At 44.5% G+C, this 21,847-nt stretch overlaps 1 protein-coding gene across 2 annotated transcripts; it reads right to left on the bottom strand.

Annotated features, from left to right (window-relative positions):
• Nucleotides 1-1,552: 1,552 nt before the first annotated feature.
• RNF20 (ring finger protein 20) lies at nucleotides 1,553-21,746 on the bottom strand. Of its 2 annotated transcripts, none has more exons than XM_068666102.1 (20): nucleotides 21,607-21,746; nucleotides 19,758-19,928; nucleotides 19,420-19,587; nucleotides 19,166-19,313; nucleotides 18,827-19,009; nucleotides 17,541-17,659; nucleotides 16,440-16,586; nucleotides 16,172-16,249; nucleotides 15,750-15,869; nucleotides 12,459-12,638; nucleotides 12,131-12,266; nucleotides 11,162-11,283; nucleotides 8,996-9,393; nucleotides 8,286-8,403; nucleotides 6,234-6,383; nucleotides 5,072-5,284; nucleotides 3,829-3,954; nucleotides 2,616-2,756; nucleotides 2,130-2,231; nucleotides 1,553-1,899 (listed from the first exon to the last, which is right to left on the bottom strand). In XM_068666102.1, exons 2-20 carry the CDS (start codon nucleotides 19,884-19,886, stop codon nucleotides 1,723-1,725), a joined length of 2,955 nt encoding a protein of 984 aa, XP_068522203.1. In that variant the 5' UTR covers nucleotides 19,887-19,928; nucleotides 21,607-21,746; the 3' UTR covers nucleotides 1,553-1,722. The 2 variants fall into 2 exon arrangements, with proteins under 2 accessions (XP_068522203.1, XP_068522204.1); XM_068666103.1 differs by having other exon boundaries at nucleotides 19,758-19,924; nucleotides 21,607-21,730.
• Between the last annotated feature and the right edge of the window lie 101 nt (nucleotides 21,747-21,847).

Genomic DNA, 21,847 nt, shown 5'->3' with positions numbered 1-21,847 from the left:
ATCGATGGGGCCAGATGGGATCCACCCGAGGATATTGAGAACCGGCAGAGGAGCTGTCCAAGCCGCTTTCCATCATTTATCAACAGTCCTGGCTATCGGGGGAGGTCCCAGTTGACTGGCGGCTAGCAAACGTGATGCCCATCTACAAGACGGGCCGGAGGGCAGACCTGGGGAACTACAGGCCTGTCAGTTTGACCTCAGTACCAGGGAAGCTCATGGAGCAGATTCTCTTGAGAGTCATCATGCGGCACTTGCAGGGCAAGCAGGTGATCAGGCCCAGTCAACATGGGTTTATGAAAGGCAGGTCCTGCTTGACGAACCTGATCTCCTTCTATGACAAAGTGACACGCTGGGTGGATGAGGGAAAGGCTGTGGATGTGGTCTGCCTTGACTTAAGCAAGGCTTTTGACACCGTTTCCCACAGCATTCTCCTCAAGAAACTGGCTGCTCTTGGCTTGGACTGGCGCACACTTCGTTGGGTTAGAAACTGGCTGGATAGCCGGGCCCAAAGAGTTGTGGTAAATGGAGTCAAATCCAGTTGGAGGCTGGTCACTAGTGGCGTTCCCCAGGGCTCGGTGCTGGGGCCGGTTCTCTTTAATATCTTCATCGATCTGGATGTGCCGGGTCCTGCACCTGGGCTGCAACAACCCCAAGCAGAGCTACAGGCCAGCAGAGGAGTGGTTGGAAAGCTGCCAGGCAGAGAAGGACCTGGGAGTGATGGTGGACAGTCGGCTGAATATGAGCCAGCAGCGTGCTCAGGTAGCCAAGAAGGCCAACGGCATCCTGGCTTGTATCAGAAACAGTGTGACCAGCAGGGCTAGGGAAGTGATTGTCCCCCTGTACTCGGCTCTGGTGAGGCCGCACCTCGAGTACTGTGTTCAGTTTTGGGCCCCTCGCTACAAGAAGGACATGGAGGTGCTCGAGCGAGTCCAGAGAAGGGCGACGAAGCTGGTGAGGGGCCTGGAGAACAAGTCCTGCGAGGAGCGGCTGAGGGAGCTGGGCTTGTTCAGCCTGGAGAAGAGGAGGCTCAGGGGCAACCTTATTGCTCTCTACAGATACCTTAAAGGAGGCTGTAGCGAGGTGGGGGTTGGCCTGTTCTCCCACGTGCCTGGTGACAGGACGAGGGGGAATGGGCTAAAGTTGCGCCAGGGGAGTTTTAGGTTGGATGTCAGGAAGAATTTCTTTACCGAAAGGGTTGTTAGACATGGGAACAGGCTGCCCAGGGAAGTGGTGGAGTCACCATCCCTGGAGGTCTTTAAAAGACGTTTAGATGTAGAGCTCAGGGATATGGTTAGTGGAGGACTTGTCAGCATTGGGTCTGGACTGGGTGATCTTGGAGGTCTCTTCCAACCTAGAAATTCTGTGATTCTGTAAAGGCCTCATTTCTGTCTGTAGGAACACAGACAGCTCTCATTCCACCAAGCCAGGACTTCACTTAGAAATTTTCCAACTTGACAGTGTGCAACTGATACGTGGAAAACATCCTCTGGGGCAACAAAAACAAAAAAACACAAATAATGAAGACGAGAATAAAAGAATATCGACAAGAAAGGAACCAAAATCCGCAATCTATTTCTTTCCATTCCCTAATCACGCTGCCCAGAAGAGCCTGTAGATGAACAGACAGAAGCACCGACTGCCCCACAGGTAACAGTAAGAGAAAGTGAGGGAGGCTGGGTGGTCACCACAAACAGCAATGTCCTGCAACTCCAGTGGGAAGAATCAACCGATGTAGATCCTGTGGAAGTCATTGGCTCCGAAGGCGGCGTTGCACTTGGGGCACTTACGCTGCCGGGTGTCATAGCGTGTTTTCACACACTCAAAGCAGAAGACGTGAAAACACTTCGTGAGGACAGCATCCTTTTTGCGCATGTTACAGCACGGGCAGGTCAAGCGGGCCTGCAAGACAGGATCATTATAGAGAGGGCTCATTGCATTGCACTAGATACATTAAAATGTGACTAAAGATGAGGGTCTTTCCACTCCTCATATGGAAAGGGTGCTTTACTCTATGCAAAGTAGGTCTACAGTGCCAGAGTCTAAACAAATAATGTCATATACTGAAAGCATGACTACACAGCCTTTTGGTTAAAGCAAAGTTAAGAGGGAAGAGGGAGACAGCTACGCACCTTGTAATCCTTGATTTCTTCCATCAGTATCTCATCACAGTTGGGAACCATGTCAGGCTTCTTAGTGGTCTCCAGCTTCCTGCGTAACCTAGAAATGTCTTCCTGTATGAAAACAAGACGGTAAATAAGTGAGCAGTGTCTTCTGTCACAACTAATCCAAGGAAGAAACAGAGGTAGCACCTGCCCAACAGCACACCTAGGTAAGTCACTCTACCTGTACTTTTATTGCTGATAGACCAGAAGACTTACGAAAGATGACATCATCAGCTGGTGCCACTCGTATTGTCAATAATATCAAAACCTAAACAGCCAAGAGGCTATTTCAATAGATCAAGCTGAAATCCAAGTGAATGGACAACAACAAAAAAGTTTTAGCTAGGAAACAGTAAGGAAACTCACGTAGTTGTAATCTGCTCTGAGTTCAATGCAAAAGGAGACAGACACCAAAGGAGACAGATACGGAAGGATTGTGCACAAACTGTATACCTCAGCCCTTTTGAAGTTGAACATCTCTTTCTCTCTAGTTACTCTGTTTTCCACTATCTCATCCTGGAAGTCATGTAGCTTCTTCTGAGCCACCTCTAGCTGGGTTTTCAGGTCATCTGCAAGCTGGGCTGCATCCATGGCCTGAAAAAGTAAACCATTATAGAAGTAACAGACACGGAAAAAGTTCTAGTGACTTCTAGTCCCTCCACCTGACAATTCAAGACTGCCCACAGAATACTTCCAGGGCTGTGGGAAATTTACTTTTTTCAATCTGATTATGGTATTTTCAAATGGAAGAACTAAATTTATTCCCTAAACTTTACAAGAACAACAAATAATCTTATTGTCAACAAGCTCTAATCATTTAATTTGAACGCTCCCCTTTGTTAAAGATAAGCCCTATTACACTGTAATGCAACTCTATTAGAAAAGCATTAATGCTCCCACAATCCTGTTCTCACTCAAGTGTTTTCAGCCCTCAACTCCTACACTTTCTCAACTAAATTTATAGGCAGGCCTAAAGCTAAACTAGAGAGAACTGCAAGATGAATTCTGTTGCATTTTTGTTTGTTTTTAAACTGTTTTCTCTCTTCACCAGTTTCTTAGCATTCTCTAACTGTCCCTGCACTAGTAAATCTATTAGCCAAGTTCTCTTAGTACTTCAGAACATGGTATTATGCACAAGCGTTTGCATGGAATTCCCCCATCTCCTCTTCAAAGTGCTGTTCCTGCCTTCCTTTCTGTCTGTCATTCCTGTATTTCTACGAAAGACTCAATAACAATGGCAGGATCAGCCATGACATTCAGTTTTATTCCACTCTACAGGCCTACTTTGTTTTATGAGCTTACACATTTAACAGATGTCTTAACGTTCCCCAACCATAATTTTCTTTCATTTTTCTCATATTTCCTATGAAAACTTTACACAATGCCAGTTAATCTGGCTGTTCTCTCTTTCATGATAACCTGAGCTAAGGTGCTTTTTACAGGAAACCTATCACAGAAACAACTACACCTTGCTCATCTTTACCAAAGGAAACATCAGCCTACCACACAATTAGAACTCTTTTTAGAGCTCCTCAGCATTCTGGTATACTAGCCCAAAAGGAGGGAATATCAGGTACCATAATACCAACGAAAGACAGGAGCTTTCTATGCTTCCCTCAAGACCACTCCATCTTATAATCTGAGAGGAAATCAAGCAACTGCTCACCTTGCGTTTGTTCATTTCCAGGGCTTGTGTTCGGAGACCTAGCTCTTTCTCCCCTGTTCCAATACTGCTTTGCAGTAAGTGTTCCTTCTCCTCCAGTTTACGTACAACTTGCAGCTGGGCATCGACCTTAGGAAGAGAGAGAGAAGATACAAAAGGGCTGAAATGCATGCTCTGCAGGTCTTCAGAGATGGAAGAATTTATATGTAGAACTGTTAACATAGGAAAATAACTACTGTGTTCAGCTCTGGGGCCCCCAGCACAAGAAGGACATGGACATATTAGAGTGAGTCCAGGGGGCCCTGAGGATGATCAGAGGGCTGGAGCACCTCTCCTGTGAAGACCAGCTGAGGGAGCTGGGGTTGTTCAGCCTGGAGGAGAGAAGGCTACAGGGAAGATGGGAAGGGACTCCTTGTCAGGCAGTATAGTGATAGGACAAGGGGTAATGGCTTTAAATCAAAAGATGGTAGATTTAGATTAGGTAGTGATTTCCAACCCAAACTGTTCTATGATTCTGTGATCCCGTTTTCTCCTTCATCTTGCTGTTTATAGCAATGAACCTGTATGAGTTTATACTCATACAGCAGTTCCTTACTAGGACAGACCCCTTCAAAGTCTGATATGGTGTATCTAGGATGATTAGGGGAAACATTCCTTCCTGTACTTGTTTTGGCTGAGATAGAGTTAATTGTTTCTATAGCAAGTTGCATGACACTGTCTCAAATTTGTGACCAAAGCAGCATTGACAACACACTCCTGTTTTAGTTGCTGCTGAACAGTTCTGAAACAGCATCAAGACTTCTGTTGCTCACCAGCGTGTAGGCTGGGGTTGCACAAGAATTTGGGAAGGGACACAACTGGGACAACTGACCTGAGCTGGGTAAAGAGGTATTCCATAATACATCACTTCTTGCTCAGCCATAAAAGCTGGGGAAGGAAGGAGGAACAGGGGCGTATGTTCAGAGTTATGGTGTTTGTCTTCCTAGGCAACCATTATGCGTGACCAATAGGAAGTAGTGAATGAATTCCTTATTTTGCTTCACTTTTACATGCAGGTTTTGTTTTACTTGGTAAACTGTCTTCATCCCAACCCATGGGACTTCTCACTTTTACCCTCCTCTCTCCCATGCCACAGGGGGTTGGTGGGGTAAGCAGTTGTGTGTGGCTTGGCTGTCTACCATGGCTAACAAACAACACCTCCACCTTCCTGTGAGTTTGTGTGTCCTCTCTACTTCTCCCAGGTTACCTGTGTCTTCAGTGTTAAAACTTGGTCTGCCAGCTCCTCTTTCTCCTCTTTCAGCAGCTTGTGGATCTGGTTGGACTTGATGCGCTCTGACATGAGCTTGAAGTTGGCATCATCCTTCTCCCGCAGCTGCTGCATCAGGCGGATATTCTGCTCCTGCATGTCTTCAAAGGCTTGGCCTGTGACATCCATTTCTGACAGCAGAGCCTCCTCCTCCTGCAAGAAGATTACAGGCTCTGGCAGAACTGTTTCCTGTACCCCAATGGTTACCCTGAAAATTGTACTCAGAGACACTGAAACTAGCACAGACCAAAGAAGACTGATGGTATCTTCCCAGCAACCAGACAAAAGTACACCCTAGAAGTCTGCATCACAGCAGAGATGCCCTGAACTAGAAGGCATACAAAAAACAAACAAACAACAAAAAAACAACAACTCATCTTGACAGGAATTCACAAACTCTAGCTTGTATCTGCTGGGGAAGAAAAAAAAAAAAAAAATCAGACGTGGCACAGGCCACCTCTTAGCTTCTGGCAGCTAGCTAAATAGCTGCCATATAAACTAGGCCAATAAAACTATATATGGACAACTCAACAGTTTCCAGATAAAATGCTGACAAGGCCTTTATACTCAACTTAGGCTGCTTCAACATAAATGGAGTGAATGACAAGACAGTACAATTCTGAACAATAAGAATAAAAATAAATTCTAGAAGAGTACACATCAAATCATTGGCTTGCCTCTCCCCTGCTCAACGGGTCTCACCCTGTTAACATTAGATTAAGCCTTTTTTTGTGGACGACAACTTAAAGGGAAGGTATGTCACAGCATCATGCACTTGCATTAATTGTATGAACTGTGCCAATAAAAATACTTCTAAAAAGAAATTACAACTTCCTCCTGCAGAGGGTGACCCAGACACTTCAACTAAGCCACAAGGACAGCTAAGTTTCCCTACCACACCTGACATGAGCTTTGTGACAGCTGTTGTTGGGATTTTTTGTTTCTTTTTCGCTTCAATAAACAGGGACAGAACTTGCACATCACTGGAATGAATACACAGAAACAGAAATTCATTCCCTCAGGTAATCTTCCTGGCTGTAAACTGAAGGCACCTACTTTCAATACAATCAAACTGTGACAGAACTTATCAGAAATTTCTCACCTGTTTAGCCATGGCGAGTTTCTTCTGTAAATACTCAATCTGTTCCTCTACTGCTCGGATCTTCCGGAGGGCATCCTCATCAGCCATCTTTTTACTCTCCTTTTTCTCCTTGTCTTCCAATTCTTTTACCCTTTGTCTTAGTTCTTCCAGCTAGAAGACAGACAAAACAGAAACGACACTGAACACAAGAATGTGGCCTGAACATTGTTAAGAGCTGGTTTTCCCCACAATTATTCAAAGCTGCTGAAAAACTGAAATCTTGATTACAAAACTTTTGAAAATTCCATAGCACCTCTTATCAGAGTACATCAGTTATCTCTTGCAGTTGCATATACAAGGCTAAGCAGAAGAATACCTGCTCCTTCAAGGCATCTGGTCAGGCATTGGTTTCAGTGCAAAAAAGGGGTAATTAAAAAGGAAGAAGCCATACACAAAACATACAAAGACATAACCTGACTGACAAAACATAGGAGGCAGCAATAGTGTGACTGACCAGGTCTGGTTCCTTACTGATGTGAGAATGTAAGTGTGTTTATCCCAGGAAGGTTATCTGGCTGAGGATCTTGTCAACTAAGGCACCAAGGAGGGAGAAAAAAAAAAAAGTAGGGGAGAAACCAGAAACAAAACATGCAGAGGTGCAGACCTGACAAAACAGACATGGAGACAATGACAAGAAACAAACTGTCAGTCACACTAACTGTTGGGCTGTAAACAAACTACAGGTGTCACTTCCAGGAAGATCAACCTGGGCTTTGCAAACGAACAGACTAAACCAGAGGGGACTCCAAAATAGGAGGGATTAAAGAAATCAGTAGAGTTCTGCAAACCCATGAAAGGATGTGCACTGGGAAGGGGGAGCAAGGATCAACCAAGAGGTTTACAGACAGAAAGAGGGTACAAAAGGATCTGGTTGCAGGTGAAATACAGCTGGTCAGTATGGTCATCTGCCTTATCATGGCAGTCTGGCTTCTCTACTTAAACTTTCCTTGCAAATATTTTCTTAACCACCTCCGTGTAACCTCACACACATATACGTGTGCCGTGGGGACCAGGTGTCAGCTACTGATAAACTGGTTTGTGAGTTGGGTATGGGCCCCAGGACACAGTCAGAGGTACTGGGTGGTTTTGAGGGATCTGCAAATCTGTACACACTTGTGAAGGCATGCATGCACACATCCAGGTTCAATAGTGAACTTTCATCTCTACCAGTGGAAGAAGAGGAGACAGACTCAGCTATTCGTGTCTGTTTTTTTTATTTGAGTCCTATGTGTAGGTGCTGTTGAAGGCAATGGCTTCTCAGTGACAATCTGTCCGATAGGCTGTGTCAGTGTCCTGTATCCACTGCATACATCTCTGGGATATGTGCTCAGTGTCACTACTGTTGAACCCACAAAAAAAAGAAAGTAGCAGCCACACCCCCCAGCCTGGGCAGAGATCCTGAGTCCCAGGATGAGCTGCAGTGACTGGACAGGAGAAAGTCCTGAACCAGAGGGGCTGGAGAAGGCAGCCATGCTCATAACATCACTTAATATCACAGCGTAACTCTTCAGTGAATCTTCTGCACATTCACTCAGATGCAACATTTTAAAATTTTAATTCTCAAATCATTATTCAAGCCTCGTTTTAAATACATCAGGTGATGGTTCTTTACCACATCCACTGAGAAATCTGAGACCACACTGTCAAGATATTCCTAAAAGCATAGTTCAGTTTTTGTCTAATTGGCTGCCTATCCCTCCTTGTCTCCAGGTCTTTCTAAATCTTGTTAATGATGTAAAGCTAACAACCTACATGTTACAGCAATAGAGAGCTAAACACAGCTTTCAAAGAACCACTACCTTTAATACTGATGATGAAAATATTATCCCACAAAAGGGCATCCTGTAATCTCTCTTTTCATCTCCAGACTATTCCAATCTCTCTTGTAAGTAACAAACGCAGGAATAGAAACCACCTCCAGCCTGAAGACAAAAGCGCCATAGCGCAGGTGCAGAGTGCTTGGAATTTTAAGTAGTATGCAAACATAGAAGAGGGAAGAGAACTGAAGTTTACCTCAGCTTTTGCTTTCTTCTCAGCTGCCATCAGCTGCACTTTGTCTCTCTGTTCTTTGGGGGCAGAGCGGTACATATCTAACAACAGCTTCATCTCCTTCTGGCTCTCCTGGGCCTTCCTGGAAACATAGAAAGACAACTGTGAGTACTTAGCAGAAAAGCTACGTTGCTGTATAACTAGCATGAGAGTCAGACCAGCATTTGCTCCACCTCCCACACTGCACATATACAGAGTTCTCTCTGGCTCTTCTCACTCTGGTAAAAGCAAAATAGTCAAGGAGTACAAGACGGAGACTGAGAAGAAACAGGTTCAGGCACATATGGGTTGAAAAACTTAGGGAAGGCAGAGGGTGACAGAAGGACGTACCCAATGGAACACGGATAGCAACAGCTACCCATCTCTGCTTTGGTACTATCTAAGACAGGGAAGACCACCGTGCCCTTCACTAATAATCTGCTGCTGTAAAGCTTTACACAGTTGTAATGACAGCAGCAAAGATTACCTGACCCACATTAAGAAGTACCCGATTTGGTATTCATGGTTTAGGCTATTGTAGAAGTGTTACTATGTTGTCCAAACCGTTATCAGACAGAGAGGGTGCTAGAAACCTCTCAAGTCAGTAGTCAATCTCTTAAGAGATGCAAGTTGTCTCATGCAATCACTCAAGCTAGCTCAACTCACACATGAAAGAAAGGATCAGCAACTCTTACTTGAGCTCTGCCTTCAGCTGCTTGATCACTTCAGCCTCCTTCTTTCTTCCATCTTCATGTTTCCCTTTCTCCTTCTCTTTGGACTCTCTTTCCTTCTCAGATTCCTTCTGCTTCTGTTTTTCCCGCTCCCGCTCCTTTTCCTTTTCTTTCTCTTTCTCTCGCTCCCTCTCTTTCTCCTTTTCCTTCTCTCGTTCCCTCTCCCTCTCACGTCTTTCCCGCTCCCGTTCCTCTTCATCTCGCCTGGCCTTAACTTCACTAGCATCTTCAGAAGCAGCCTTGGGCACAGGTACTTGAGCAGAAGGATCATCTGGCTCCTGTTTGATCTCTGGAGGCTCCTCCTTTGTGTCTTCAGTGCTGGACTGGGACTGTAAGATAGTACTGCCACTGCGAGAGCGGATCTGTCATGCAACAGAACAAGATAAGACACAGAAGGAAATTAACCATTAAGTATTTAGCCAGAAACCTGTATCACAGTTATCACCAAATCACAGAATATCTAAGTTAGAAGAGACCCACGAGGATTATCGAGTCAATCTCCTGCATCCCCCAAAGAACAGCCCAAAAATCAGACCCTGTGTCTGAGAGTGATGTCAAAATGCTTCTTGAACTCCGGCACGCCTGGTGCCGTGACCACTGCCCTGGGGATCCTGCTCCAGTGCCCGACCACCCTCTCAGTGAAGAACCTGTTCCTGAAGGAACCTTATCCCTCTCCCCTCATTGTCCCAGATATCAGCTTGTGTGCTTTTTCTGAAATTGCTAATACTTTTCACAGAGCACTGTATAACTACAAAAGGAAGACAATTAATTTGGTAAGTGGAAAGCAGGAGACTGTGGATCTCCATCAGAAATTACACTACACACATACTGCATGCTGTAATAGAAAGGCTGATATTAAAAGCAAGAATGTGATATTACAAGTAAGGAAGTGATTAGTGACAGCCAACATGGCTTCACTAAGGACAGATTGTGCTAAACAAATCTGGTGGGTTTACAGGACTGGTAGATAGGGGAAGAGCAATGGACATCATCTACCTGGACTTGTGCAAAGCATTTGACACTGTCCCCCACGATATCCTTGTCTCTAAATTGGAGAGACATGGGTTTGGTGGATGGACCACTTGGAGGGTAAGGAGCTGGCTGGCTGGTTGCACTCAGAACGTTGCAGTCAGCGTTGTCCAAGTGTCCATTGCTCAACACTGAAGTGGAGATCAGTGACCAGTGGTGCTCCTCTGAGGTCAGTATTGGGATTGGTGCTGTTTAGTATCTTTCTGGGTGACATGGAACGTGGAATGGAGTGCACTGTGCATCAGCAAGTTTGCCAGTGACACCAAGCCATGTGGTGTGGTCGACACGCTGGAGGGAAGGGATGCCATCCAGAGGGATCTGACAGGCCTGAGAGGCGGGCCTGTGTGAATCTCATGAGGTTCAACACGGCCATGTGAAAGGTCCTGAATCTGGGCTGGGACAATCCCAAGCACACATACAGGCTGGGTAGAGAATGGATTGAGAGCAGCCCTGAGAAGAAGGCCCTGGGGTTGCTGGTAGATGAGAAGCTCAACATGAGCCAACAATGTGTGCTTGCAGCCCAGAAAGCCAACCATGTCCTGGGCTGCACCAAAAGTAGCGTGGACAGCAGGTCAAGGAAGGTTATTCTCCCCTTCTGCTCTGCTCTCGTGAGACCTCACCTGAAGTGCTGTGTTCAGCTCTGGGGCCCCCAGCACCAGAACAACATGGAAGTATTAGAACAAGTCCAGAGGAGCACCCTTCCAGTACCTAAAGGGGGCCTACAAAAAAGCTAGGGAGGGACACTGTGTCAGGGTGTGCAGTGATAGGACAAGGAGTCATGGCTTTAAACCAAAAGATGGTAGATTTGGATTAGATCTAAGCACGACATTCTTAACTCAGAGGGTGGTGAGGCACTGGAACAGGTTGCCCAGAGAAACTGTGGATGCCCCATCCCTGGAAGTGTTCAACACCAGGTTGGATGGGGCTCTGGGCAATCTGGTCTGGTGGGTGGCATCCCTGCCCACAGCAGGGGGATTGGAACTAGATGATCTTTAAGGTCCCTTCCAACCCAAAATACTCTGTTATTCTACAGAGGACTGACAGTATTCACCATTCCACTAAGCATTCCCTGCTCCCCTCTGCCACTTCCCACTCCAGTACCTTGCTCAAGTCAGACTGGGCCTCTCTCAGTTTGCGCTTGTATCTCAACACCTCTCCCTTCAGCTGGTGGTTGTGATTTTGGAGGCTGCTGATGAGATGACGCATCTCTCGATTAATTGGACCTATGAAATCAGAGACACACAACTGTAACAACACACAACACACTTTTGCTGATCTTCTGTTAAGACTTTCATAGAGATGGAGAACAAGCTTAATGATGGTGACAAGGGATCAAAATAAGGTAATAATAATTATACCACACAACAGAGCATTTAGAGGATGGGATGGAGCTAGTTTTCTTCATAGCAGCTCACTTGCTTCTGTTTTTAGATTTAGGACCAAAACAATGCTGGTAACACACTGATGTTTTGGTTATTGCGCAATAGTGCTTGCTGCGTCAAGGTCTTCTCTGTTTCTCACTCTGCCTCCACAGTGAGCAGAAAAGAGGTGCCCAAGAAGGTGAGAGGGGGCACAACCAAGCAGACCAAACAAACCAAAGAGATACTCTAAGCTATGTAACATCAGGCTTAGCAATAAACAAGTGAAAAAGAAGGAGACTGCCATCTTCTGCTTGGGAACTGGCTGAATATTAACTCACAGCAGTCATGCTATAAGAAATCTCTGTAATTTAAAGGCTACTTGAAGAACAGCTTATTTCTTTCTTTTGGATAGAATTTGAGCATTACCAGTGTTCTGGCTAGGCTGTTATCCCAGATTTGCAAATTAATCCTCCCCAAAATAATTTTTTAACAATGCAAAATGCTCTGTCATAACCTGAATTATTAGCAAAACGCAGTATTTTGCAACACCTACAAGGAAGTGGCCTGCCCTGAAACATGAAAAGAGATTTGTTTTTGAAACCTAACAGAACAAGTATTTAATAGTGGAAAAGGAATGACATTGAAGTGTTGTGCTGCAACGCAGCCTTCTAATTTTTTTTTTTTTTAAGGTAGCAGAAAAGTTCCATACCTGCTTGTTCATTGGCAGCAAGTGTCTGTTCAAACTCAATCCTCAACATCTCATACTCTTTGCGGACTTGTGCTAGAGTGTCCTCTAGCTGAATCACTTCTGTGCGCAGTTTCTTGTGAAGGCTGACCTCATCCCTCTGTGGAATAAGAAATGGACAGAACTTGGTGCAGTGACCCTGGAGTATCTCTCAACTCATCAGTAGAAGGTACAAGAACTGATAAATTATCACCAGTAAGAAAGTTCCCAAACATCTTCAGAGCCACCCAAATCAGCAGTGATAGCTGATGGGCTCATAATGTTCCCCAGTCTGACAGAGCACAGGTGTTACCTCAATTAGTTCCACCTGGCGCTGGTGTGTGGTGCGGGTGCCATGAAGCAGAGTGCGGGCCTCATCAAGATGTGCCTTCAGCTGGAGACTCTCATTATACAAAACAGAAAATTGGGACTGCATGCAGCGGTATTCTGGAGTCTCCTTCACCGCCTCCTCCACTGCTCGTCGCAGCTCAACCTGGTCAGGACACAAGAAGATGCCACAAAAAACGACATCACCTCCCTGTCTTCGGCATCCATTTTGCAAGGTAGAATAACAATGAATTAAGCTGCCACAAGCAACTTGACAGTGGCAACAGCGCAAGTATCTTAAAAAGCAGAACTTTAACAGCATTGCTGTGAAGTAGATCCATATGCTTAAGTATCAGCTAAAAGGTCTGTATTTGCTCTCTACTCATATATGCTAGGCTGTTTCTCTTACATATTTTTTCCTTTTTAGGTTTTGCGACAGTTTACCTCAAAGATTAAAATTTGGGAAATGCAAGTAAACTTTTAAACTGATTTTAAACTGTTTTACTATAAAACCATAATCACCTAAACCAATCAACACAGAAACACCAAGAAGTATAGCTGGGCACTAGAGAAACTAGGTGCAAGTAGGCGTTGTTAACTTTCTAAGAAAAAGAGATATAATGACAGAAAGCAAAGGAAAGAGCATAGCATATGAATTTTACTATAGAAAAATTAACAAATGAGTGATACAAAAGAGTTGTATACCAAATGGTCTCAAAGCAAACTCATGTGAATAAATATGATTTATGTGTGCCTCAAGACAGCTTTTGCAATCTCATCTCTGAAACCTGACTAATTAGCTCTGGTGATCGTTGCAACAAGCTATGTCAAGCATATGATATGTAGAATTAAGTGAATTTTATCTACTACAGATTCACCACTTTTTGTGTCACTACCACTAAGATAAGAAATTCATACGCTATTTCCTCTCTAACCACTCTAACATGTGGAAAAGATTTAAGTTCATCTATTCTTCTAAGAGTCTAGACTCTCCTATACAAGTTCCCTAGTTCTACTCACATGGGGTGGAAGGAAAGTGAAAGGGGTCAATCCAGAGATGTGGAATTAAATAACCAGACATCATTAAAATATACCAAAGAAATGCATCAGAATGAAGAATGGAAATAAGAAACTAGTATAATTTCCACTGATGACCACATGGTGTCACCAATGCACTGAAATGTAAGCTTAAGTCGCACAAATGTGCACAAGTCCAGCACACAACCCACCTAAATCACAGAATAGTTTGGGTTGGAAAGAACCCTTAAAGATCATTTAGTTCAATATCACTGCCATAGAAAAAACTTTCTTTCACTAGATCAGGCTCCTGAAAGCCCTGCCCTACGTGACTTTAAACACTTCCAGCGATGGGACATTTACAATTTATCTGGGCAACCTGTTCCAGTCATAAAAAATTCTTCCTTACATACAATCTAAATTTGCCCTCTTTCAGTTTAAATCCACTTCCCCTTGTCCTGTTACTACTAGTAAGAAGTATTTCTCCACCTTTTTTGTAAGCTCCTTTTGGGTACTGAAATGCTGCAATATCAACTCCCCTTGTCCTTATGGGGGATCTCAACTTGCCAGACATCAACTGGGATCACCACACTGCTGACACGATTCTGACACGATTCGTGGGGGACAAGGCAGTCATTGGTACCAGCCAACATGGGTTTATAAGGGGTAGGTCCTGCCTAACTAGTATGATTTCCTTTTATAAGATCACCCACCTAGTCGACCAAGGGAAACCACCTGATGTGATCTTTTTGGACTTCAGCAAGGCTTTTGACACTGTTTCCCATAGGATCCTACTGGACAAAATGTCCAGCACACAGCTAAACAAAAACATCACATGATGGGTGAGCAATTGGCTAATGGGCAGGGCTCAAAGGGTTGCGGTAAATGGGGCCACATCTGGTTGGCAGATAGTCACTAGTGGGGTCCCTCAAGGCTCCATTTTAGAGCCAGTCCTCTTCAGTGTTTTTATAAATGATTTGGATGTAGGACTAGAAGGGGATTTGAGCAAATTTGCTGATGACACCAAACTTGGAGGAGTTGTGGACTCAGATGAGGGTGGAAAGGCCTTGCAGAGAGACCTGGGCAGATTGGAGAGCTGGGCGATCACCAACTGCATGAAGTTTAACAACAGCAAGTGCCGGGTCCTGCACCTGGGATGGGTCAACCCTGGCTACACGTACAGACTGGGCGACCAGATGCTGGAGAGCAGCCCCGCAGAGAGGGATCTGGAGGTTGTGGTTGACAGCAAGCTGAATATGAGCCAGCAGTGTGTCCTAGCCAGGAGGGCCAACTGTACCCTGGGATGCATCAAGCACGGCATTGCTGTCAAGGGAGGTGACTTTCCTGCTCTACCCTGCACTGGTCTGGCCTCACCTCGAATATCGTGTGCAGTTCTGGGCACCACAGTACAAGAAGGACATTAAACTGTTGGAGAGTGTCCAGATGAGGGCGATGAAGATGGTGAAGGGCCTACAGGAGAAGACACATGAGGAGCGGCTGAGGGCACTGCGTCTGTTCAGCCTAGAGAAGAGGAGGCTGAGGGGGAACCTCATTGTAGTCTACAACTTCCTCGCGAGGGGGAGTGGAGAGGCAGGTGATCTATTCTCTGTAATCACCAGTGATAGGACTCGTGGGAACGGTGTTCAGCTGAGGCAGGGGAAGTTTAGGCTGGACATTAGGAAGAGGTTCTTCACCAAGAGGGTGGTTGCACACCCGAACAGGCTCCCCAGGGACGCAGTCACTGCACCAAGCCTGTCTGAATTTAAGAAGTGATTGGACTGTGCGCTTAGTCACATGGTCTAAACTTTTGGGTAAACCTGTGTGGTGCCAGGAGTTGAAATTGAAGATCCTTAAGGGTCCCTTCAAACTTGGGATATTCTATGATAGTAATATGGTCTACTCAAAAACTTCTCTTCTCCAGCCCTAAACAACCCCAGCCACCTCAGCATTTTTTATAGGAGAGGTATTCTAGCACTCTGGTCATTTTCATGGCCCTCCTCTGGACCCACTCTTACAACTTCCTTCCTGCCTTTCAGATACTGGGAGCCCCAGAGCTGGATATAGTTCTCCAAATGGTGATCACAATAGTGGAGTAGAGGCACAGAATCCCTCAACATGTTTTTCACGCATCCCAGGATGTGAAAAGGAAGCACAGAATAGAAGACTACAAATACGGATTCCCAGAGACACGGTACAGCACAACAGACAGGACCTGACCACAGAGAACACCTCCAACATTACACAGGTACAGATATCACACCTTAAGTTTTTCATTCTGTGTTGTTACTTCTGCAAGATCCTGGCGCAGTTCCTCTAACTCATTGAGGCGGTTCCCAGCAAGCTCTTTATTCTCTTCCAGTTCTGCATTCATCTCCTCAAACTGTTGGGGATAAAATGCTTTTAAGTTCTGCCATTAATATATTTACTGATGGTACTAATTAAGTGACAATCAAAAATTAATCAAAAGTAATGGGCTGATAACACCAACTGAGACAGAGTCTATTTCCCTCAGGTCTGTTTCACAGCAGGAAACTTAAGATACAAACAAAATGGTTTCCCAAGGTCACCCAGGAGATTTGTATTAAAGAAGGTGTTTAAATTCTGTTCCAACCTAAGATCCTATACACAATCTGTTCATGACTTTATCCTTCCCTCTGTACATGACCAAGTCCTTGAGATTACCTTGCGGGCATTAATGGTGATTGTGCCCCCGTAGAGACTACTCCCAGCTCCATACACCTTGTAGCCTTTGGAATTTACCTGCAAAAAAGGCAACAGGTTTCATATACACTCCATTAAACCCCAAGAATACGCTGCTACAGCATATTCAGAATCAAAGATGGTATAGTACAGATTCTAATTTCTCATAGCAAGGTACCCTTGGAAGATGATGTGCAGCTCAAAACCACACCCATTTATCTAGATTCCTGGTAAAGACGATAGTGCTTACCCGTTCAAGAACATCTGCTAAGTGCCGGTTAAGACGCTGCTCTCTCTTGCGGATCTTGTCAATATTCCATTGAAGGTCATCAATCATAGTCTCCAGAACAGACACACGAGACTCTGCTGTCTCCACTCTCTCTTGCAGCTTGGAGAACTGCAATCAAAAGAGTATTTTGGATAGCAATATTAAATAGAATCAACAGTTTTTCAGAGTGCTAAATACTTATTTTTCTTCTGTTTTATGTATGAATATATCATAGCCTGGATTCATGTCCTTTGCACCTTTTGCTATTGCCTTTTGCTACTGAGACAGATTAGTCTCAGTATCCAAATTTTGAACTATCCAAATTTTACACTGGCTAAAAACAGTAATAATAAAAAAAAAAGACAAAAAAACAGTACCTAAAACAGTAATGAAAATAAGACAAAACTGATAATGGAAAAAGGGCAAGAAGTTGGGTATATCTGGCAGAGTGTATAAGCAGCCACTCACTTCATTCAAAGGCACTGTTTTTTTTTTAATCTTTTAAATCCTTACGGTCAGCTACTCTACAAACCACTAAAGTGCCTTTGGATAAACACTGAACAAGGCCATGGTTAACAAAAAATGGATATTAAAGGAACTGATGCCTCTGAAGCAAATACTGCCAATAATCTGAATCCCTTAACTAATCCCTTAATTAATGACTGTGTTGATCTTGTAATTAAGGCTTTTACACTTTCATACATGACCCAAAGAAACCAAGAAGATGAAAATGACAGGGAAATCCAGTCAAGTGTCTCATCTCAGATATTTACGCAGTCATCTTAACATCACCTTGCTATTTCCTCTGCTTTGCTTTCCAAAGTCACAACCACTCAACTCACTGATCCAGTTATTCTCGTTCCTTCAGCAGTGTAAAAAGCAAATGAATCTGAATCACAGAAAAACCTACATACAGCAACCTATTCCGTAACCTTTGGTCAGAACTTGTCTTTCAAATTCCATTACTCCTGCCCCTCTCCAGAGCAATAACCTGTCTTCCAAATAATTTTTACCACAAATTATTCTAAGTAGGAAATAATCAAGCACAGAACCCAAAACAAATTTTCTCTCTCCTTTTTATACCTCCTGAGACATGATTCGATGTTTTTCCTGAAGAAGATCAGCCAGCTCTTGCAGTCGTCCATTTTCATGTGACAGGTAGGAATTAAGCTCCAGTACGGCTTCTTCCATCAGCGTAATATCTGAGGGAGGCACAAGAAAAGGAAATGAACAGAAATCAATGAAGGCTGTTTTTAATTCTTAAACAGTAGAGAAAGGGGAAAAAAAAAAAAGTTTCTACTGTTAACTTGAGCTTACTGCATCCTTCCAGCAGGTGGTTCCTGAAGTCTGATCTCCATCCACACAGAGCACTCACTAAGCAAAAGGTTTTGCAGTTTAACGTACCACACATTCCCGACTGTCAGTTACTATCTCCTAATGCCAGAAATCATTCCAATCGTGTCAGCATCAGCAATACAGAACATGTCCTTGTATCCCACTGACACCTTACTGCAGCTCAAATTCATGTGCAAACCTCCTTCAACAGGTGGTTTAAGCTAATATACCAAATGACAAATTATAACAACTGAGTCCAGGCTCACATGATAGCACTGGCACTACTGCAACAGTGTCTGAGACTGCCAACTGCGGATAGTAATACTCTAGCACACCAATGCTAGATTTGCAGAGCTCTTTAATCAGACCATTTAAACACTCCAGAAACTAGGGAAAACAAAGATGACTTGGTACTTCCATGTAAATTTGCATTCACATCTCTAAAAAGACTAGAATTCTAACCTTAAGCCAAGTTTTTCAAATATTCATCTGAGTGTAAAGTGAGTCTTCTACACTAGTTTTCAGATGCTAGTCATTTAGGTTTCCTCTGCAAATCTCTGCTTTGTGTCCAAAAGATATTGGATGGGTACCATTTGGCTCAAAACCCAGAGGAAACTGAGAGTCAGTTATTCCTAAGCCTTTTACTCAGCTGCAAGCTCAGCATGAGTTTGAAATACTTGTTTGAATTCCTTAATTGAAACCTTTAACTTGGTGGCCAGGAATAACTGGGTGATAAGGTTCAATGGCAATCCGTAACCTCTCATGGTACAGAAGCACACTGCAGCCAGTAACAAACCTCTCCTTAGCCCAACACTGGGCAGAGCTCTCAGCATTCAAAGTTAGAGGCAATTATCATACGCTTCTAACATGCAGAACTTGGAGGTTTTGATTATTAGGAGTTTGGAAAGCTAGGCAAGCTTATTTTGGAAACTAAATGAGATTACAACCTAGTCATTCTTAACGCTTACAATGCAGTATCATGCCCATGCTGGAGGCAAATGATACTCCTTGAGTATCAGCCCCCTGGGTCATACCTCCACTATTCAGCTTGTGGGACAGCACATCCACTTTTTCCTGCAGCTTGTCATACATTGTGACAATTTGGGCAACAGCACGCCGGGAGGACTCTACACGCTCCTGCAGCTGAGACTCTATCTCCTCACTAGTGCTGCTGGCTAGGGTGGCTAGGAAGGAGAATGCTGGCTCCAGTCCTTCACCTAGGAACAGAAAGAGATGCAAAAAGTAAATGCTCTGGCAGAATAATAATGCTAGTCTTCATAATCAGAAAGCCAGTGACAGCCTTTAGAAAGGGAAACCAACATTGTCCACAGCTGAAAAACATTTTTTCCACTGTTTCCAGCCAGGTGCCTCACCTCGCTCTCTCTCATCTTTACGCTCCTGATTACTGTCTGAGTCTGGTTCAGGTTCTGGTACCACCAGTGCTTTTCTTTCAGACAGGAGATCTCCAAGACCTTGGTCCAGGTCAAAGCGTTTTAGGATGATGCGGATGTTTTCATCAAACTGAATAAAACAGGCAAGACACGACAAAGTACGGACGTGAATTAATGGAGAACAGGGGAATAGAATAAAGTGCAAGAAAGCAGTATTAACCAAGCATGTTGCTAACCTGATTCCAGTAGCGATTGATGATCAGCAGAGAGGCATCATCAGTGGCCTGCCGACGCTCCAGCTTCTCTATGTGCTCCCGCAGCTCATCCTCAATGGCCTGCCGCTGGTCAAGCATCTCTGCTAGTTTCCGATTCTTGGTCTGCAGGGTCCGAATATCCATCTCCTCCTGTGCAGAAGTGCAAGTCAGTGGCACATTCCACAAAAGCCAGATCACTAGACCAGGCTCATCAGCAAGGAAGAGAGATGTTTTTGTTCCCAGATCAAAAAAAAAAACAAAACAATCAAACAAACAAAAATAAACAAGAGGTTGAGTGGCAACATACAAGAAAGACATACCGTTGAAGAAACACCTCCGAGTTTGATGGTCTCCACTGTGGTTCCCGAGTCTTCAACCCCAGCCTTCTTTTCTGGAGGTGCAGAAGGGCCAGGGTCTCCAGCTGCCCTTTTATTGCCAATTCCAGACATGGTGACTCAGATATACAAAGTCCCCTCTTCTCCAAATTCTGCCTGTTATAGAACATCATTAAAAAACAGCAAACACACCGACATAACCAGCACCATTTAGGGGTTTCTATGTACCGACCCATCATGGTTAACAAGATGCCCAACACAGTACATATCGTGTAACTCAGAAGGTTTGGGCAAATACTGATCAAAAATCTTAAAAGACACCACTGGGGTTAGCACAGTGAACAGCAATATGATGGAAAGAAATATCCATCATTATTACCACTGATCTATGATGTTCCAGCAGAGGCACTTTATTTTATCATGCTCTTCAGAAAGAAAACTTAATGCAGATTCAGTCTCTTTTTCTCTTGCTCTTTTATTAAAAGCGATTTGGGTTAGGATTCAGCAGGCTGCCATGTATGTCTGAGACTTCCTAAGACTGTGCGTACATGGCATCTGTTCACTTCACACCAACCAAACTGTTGTTACATCAACATTCATTCCATTAGAGTCCACAGCAGCAACACCTCAAAGATTATGAGCCCTAAGTTTGCAAAATGATCCTACGAATACTACTGAACTGAGCAGCAATTCCAAGTAAAGACTTGCAAAGACCCATTTGGAGAGTTTTCCTACATTTTAGCAGAGAGACAGGCACATCTGGAGTGGAGTTATGACCAAATTAATGCAATTTTAAAAGTTCAGAACTGCTGGTTAGAAAATCAGAGTAGCCGAGACTGTAAGGCACTTCTGGAGATCATCTGTTCAGTGGTCTTGAATAAATCAGGGTCAGCTACAGCAGGCTGCCAAGGGCCTTGTCCGGTTCAGTTTCTGGTATCTCCAGATTCTACAGTCACCCTGTGCAACCTGATCCAGTACTTGACAACCCACACTGTTAAAGCATTTTCTTCCCTCATATTTAAACGGTATTTCTTGCATTTTCCTAAGATGTTATTTAGCAATGAAACAATTGTTTCCTTGAAGGGTTTCCAAACAAATAATAGTGGTTAATGCTGGAAAACAAAACTTTTATTAGAGTCTTCATTAGACATAAGCAGCATTCTTTCCAACATTCACAGGCCTTGTGCCCTTTTAATCCACAGATCTCCCTACCTCTAAACTAAATGAAACCCAGAAGTAAATGAACTGCACAACGTGCAGATCTGCATTGTTCCATGTTATTCTATAGTAGCATTTACAGAACAACTTTTTTTTTTTTTGTAGAACAAACTAAACCAGCCAGTTCTCACGTACTTGCTTTCCTTGAGAAGTTCTACTAAAAGTAACAAGGTTATTGTATTTTTAAGATAAAGCTGGTATGCTGACTGCTTTGTCATAGCTTATTGTTCAACAAACATTTTAGCATGACAACAGCTTCCACCATATCCAGAATGGGGGCTGTGTTCTAAACGAGCTGCTGAAATGTCACATATCTCAGACAGCATTCCTGTGACCTGTCTTGAAACATAAACACGAAATGCATCTCAAGATTAAGAAATGAACAAAAATAACTTCCATTTAACTGTTTTTAACAGCCACCTGCCGAAACCAACCCTCCCCACCCCGCCTAACGCTCAGCTCGGCCCGACCCCATCACGCCCATTCCCTCACAACTTCTCCTCGACCCCCGAAGTTAATTCAAGCACCCTCCATAACCTTTTTGTTTCTGTCACCACCCCCGGGGCCGCCCACCCCCCCCCCACCGACCCGCCGCCGCCCTCCCGCTCCCCCTCACCGCTCCTGTCCCGGATCTCCCTCACACAGCCCGGCCCCGGCCCCCGAGGCCTCCTCCACCTCCCTCCGGCCCGCAGGAAGCCGCCACCGCGACCCGAGGCGGGGCCGAGCAGCCGCCCCCCCCCTTCCCCTTCCTTTCCTTTCCCTTCCCTTCCGGCGGCCATTTCGCCCTCACCCGTCATGGACGCTGCGCGGGAAGCCGCTTGCCCGCGCCTAAGATGGCCGCCGTTGCCATGGTGCTG

The sequence above is a fragment of the Anas acuta genome, chromosome Z (assembly GCF_963932015.1).
Source record: "Anas acuta chromosome Z, bAnaAcu1.1, whole genome shotgun sequence".
Taxonomy (NCBI): Eukaryota; Metazoa; Chordata; class Aves; order Anseriformes; family Anatidae; genus Anas; species Anas acuta.
This window is presented reverse-complemented; position numbering and strand designations above follow the sequence as displayed.

Coding starts and splice junctions, on each gene's coding strand:
- RNF20 (XM_068666102.1), bottom strand. CDS start 19,886: ATGTCTGGAATTGGCAATAAAAGGGCAGCTGGAGACCCTGGCCCTTCT. Junction 19,010..19,165: donor TAAAGATGAGAGAGAGCGAG/GTGAGGCACCTG, acceptor TTCTGTTCCTAG/GTGAAGGACTGGAGCCAGCA. Junction 16,587..17,540: donor ATCGAATCATGTCTCAGGAG/GTATAAAAAGGA, acceptor TTTTGATTGCAG/TTCTCCAAGCTGCAAGAGAG.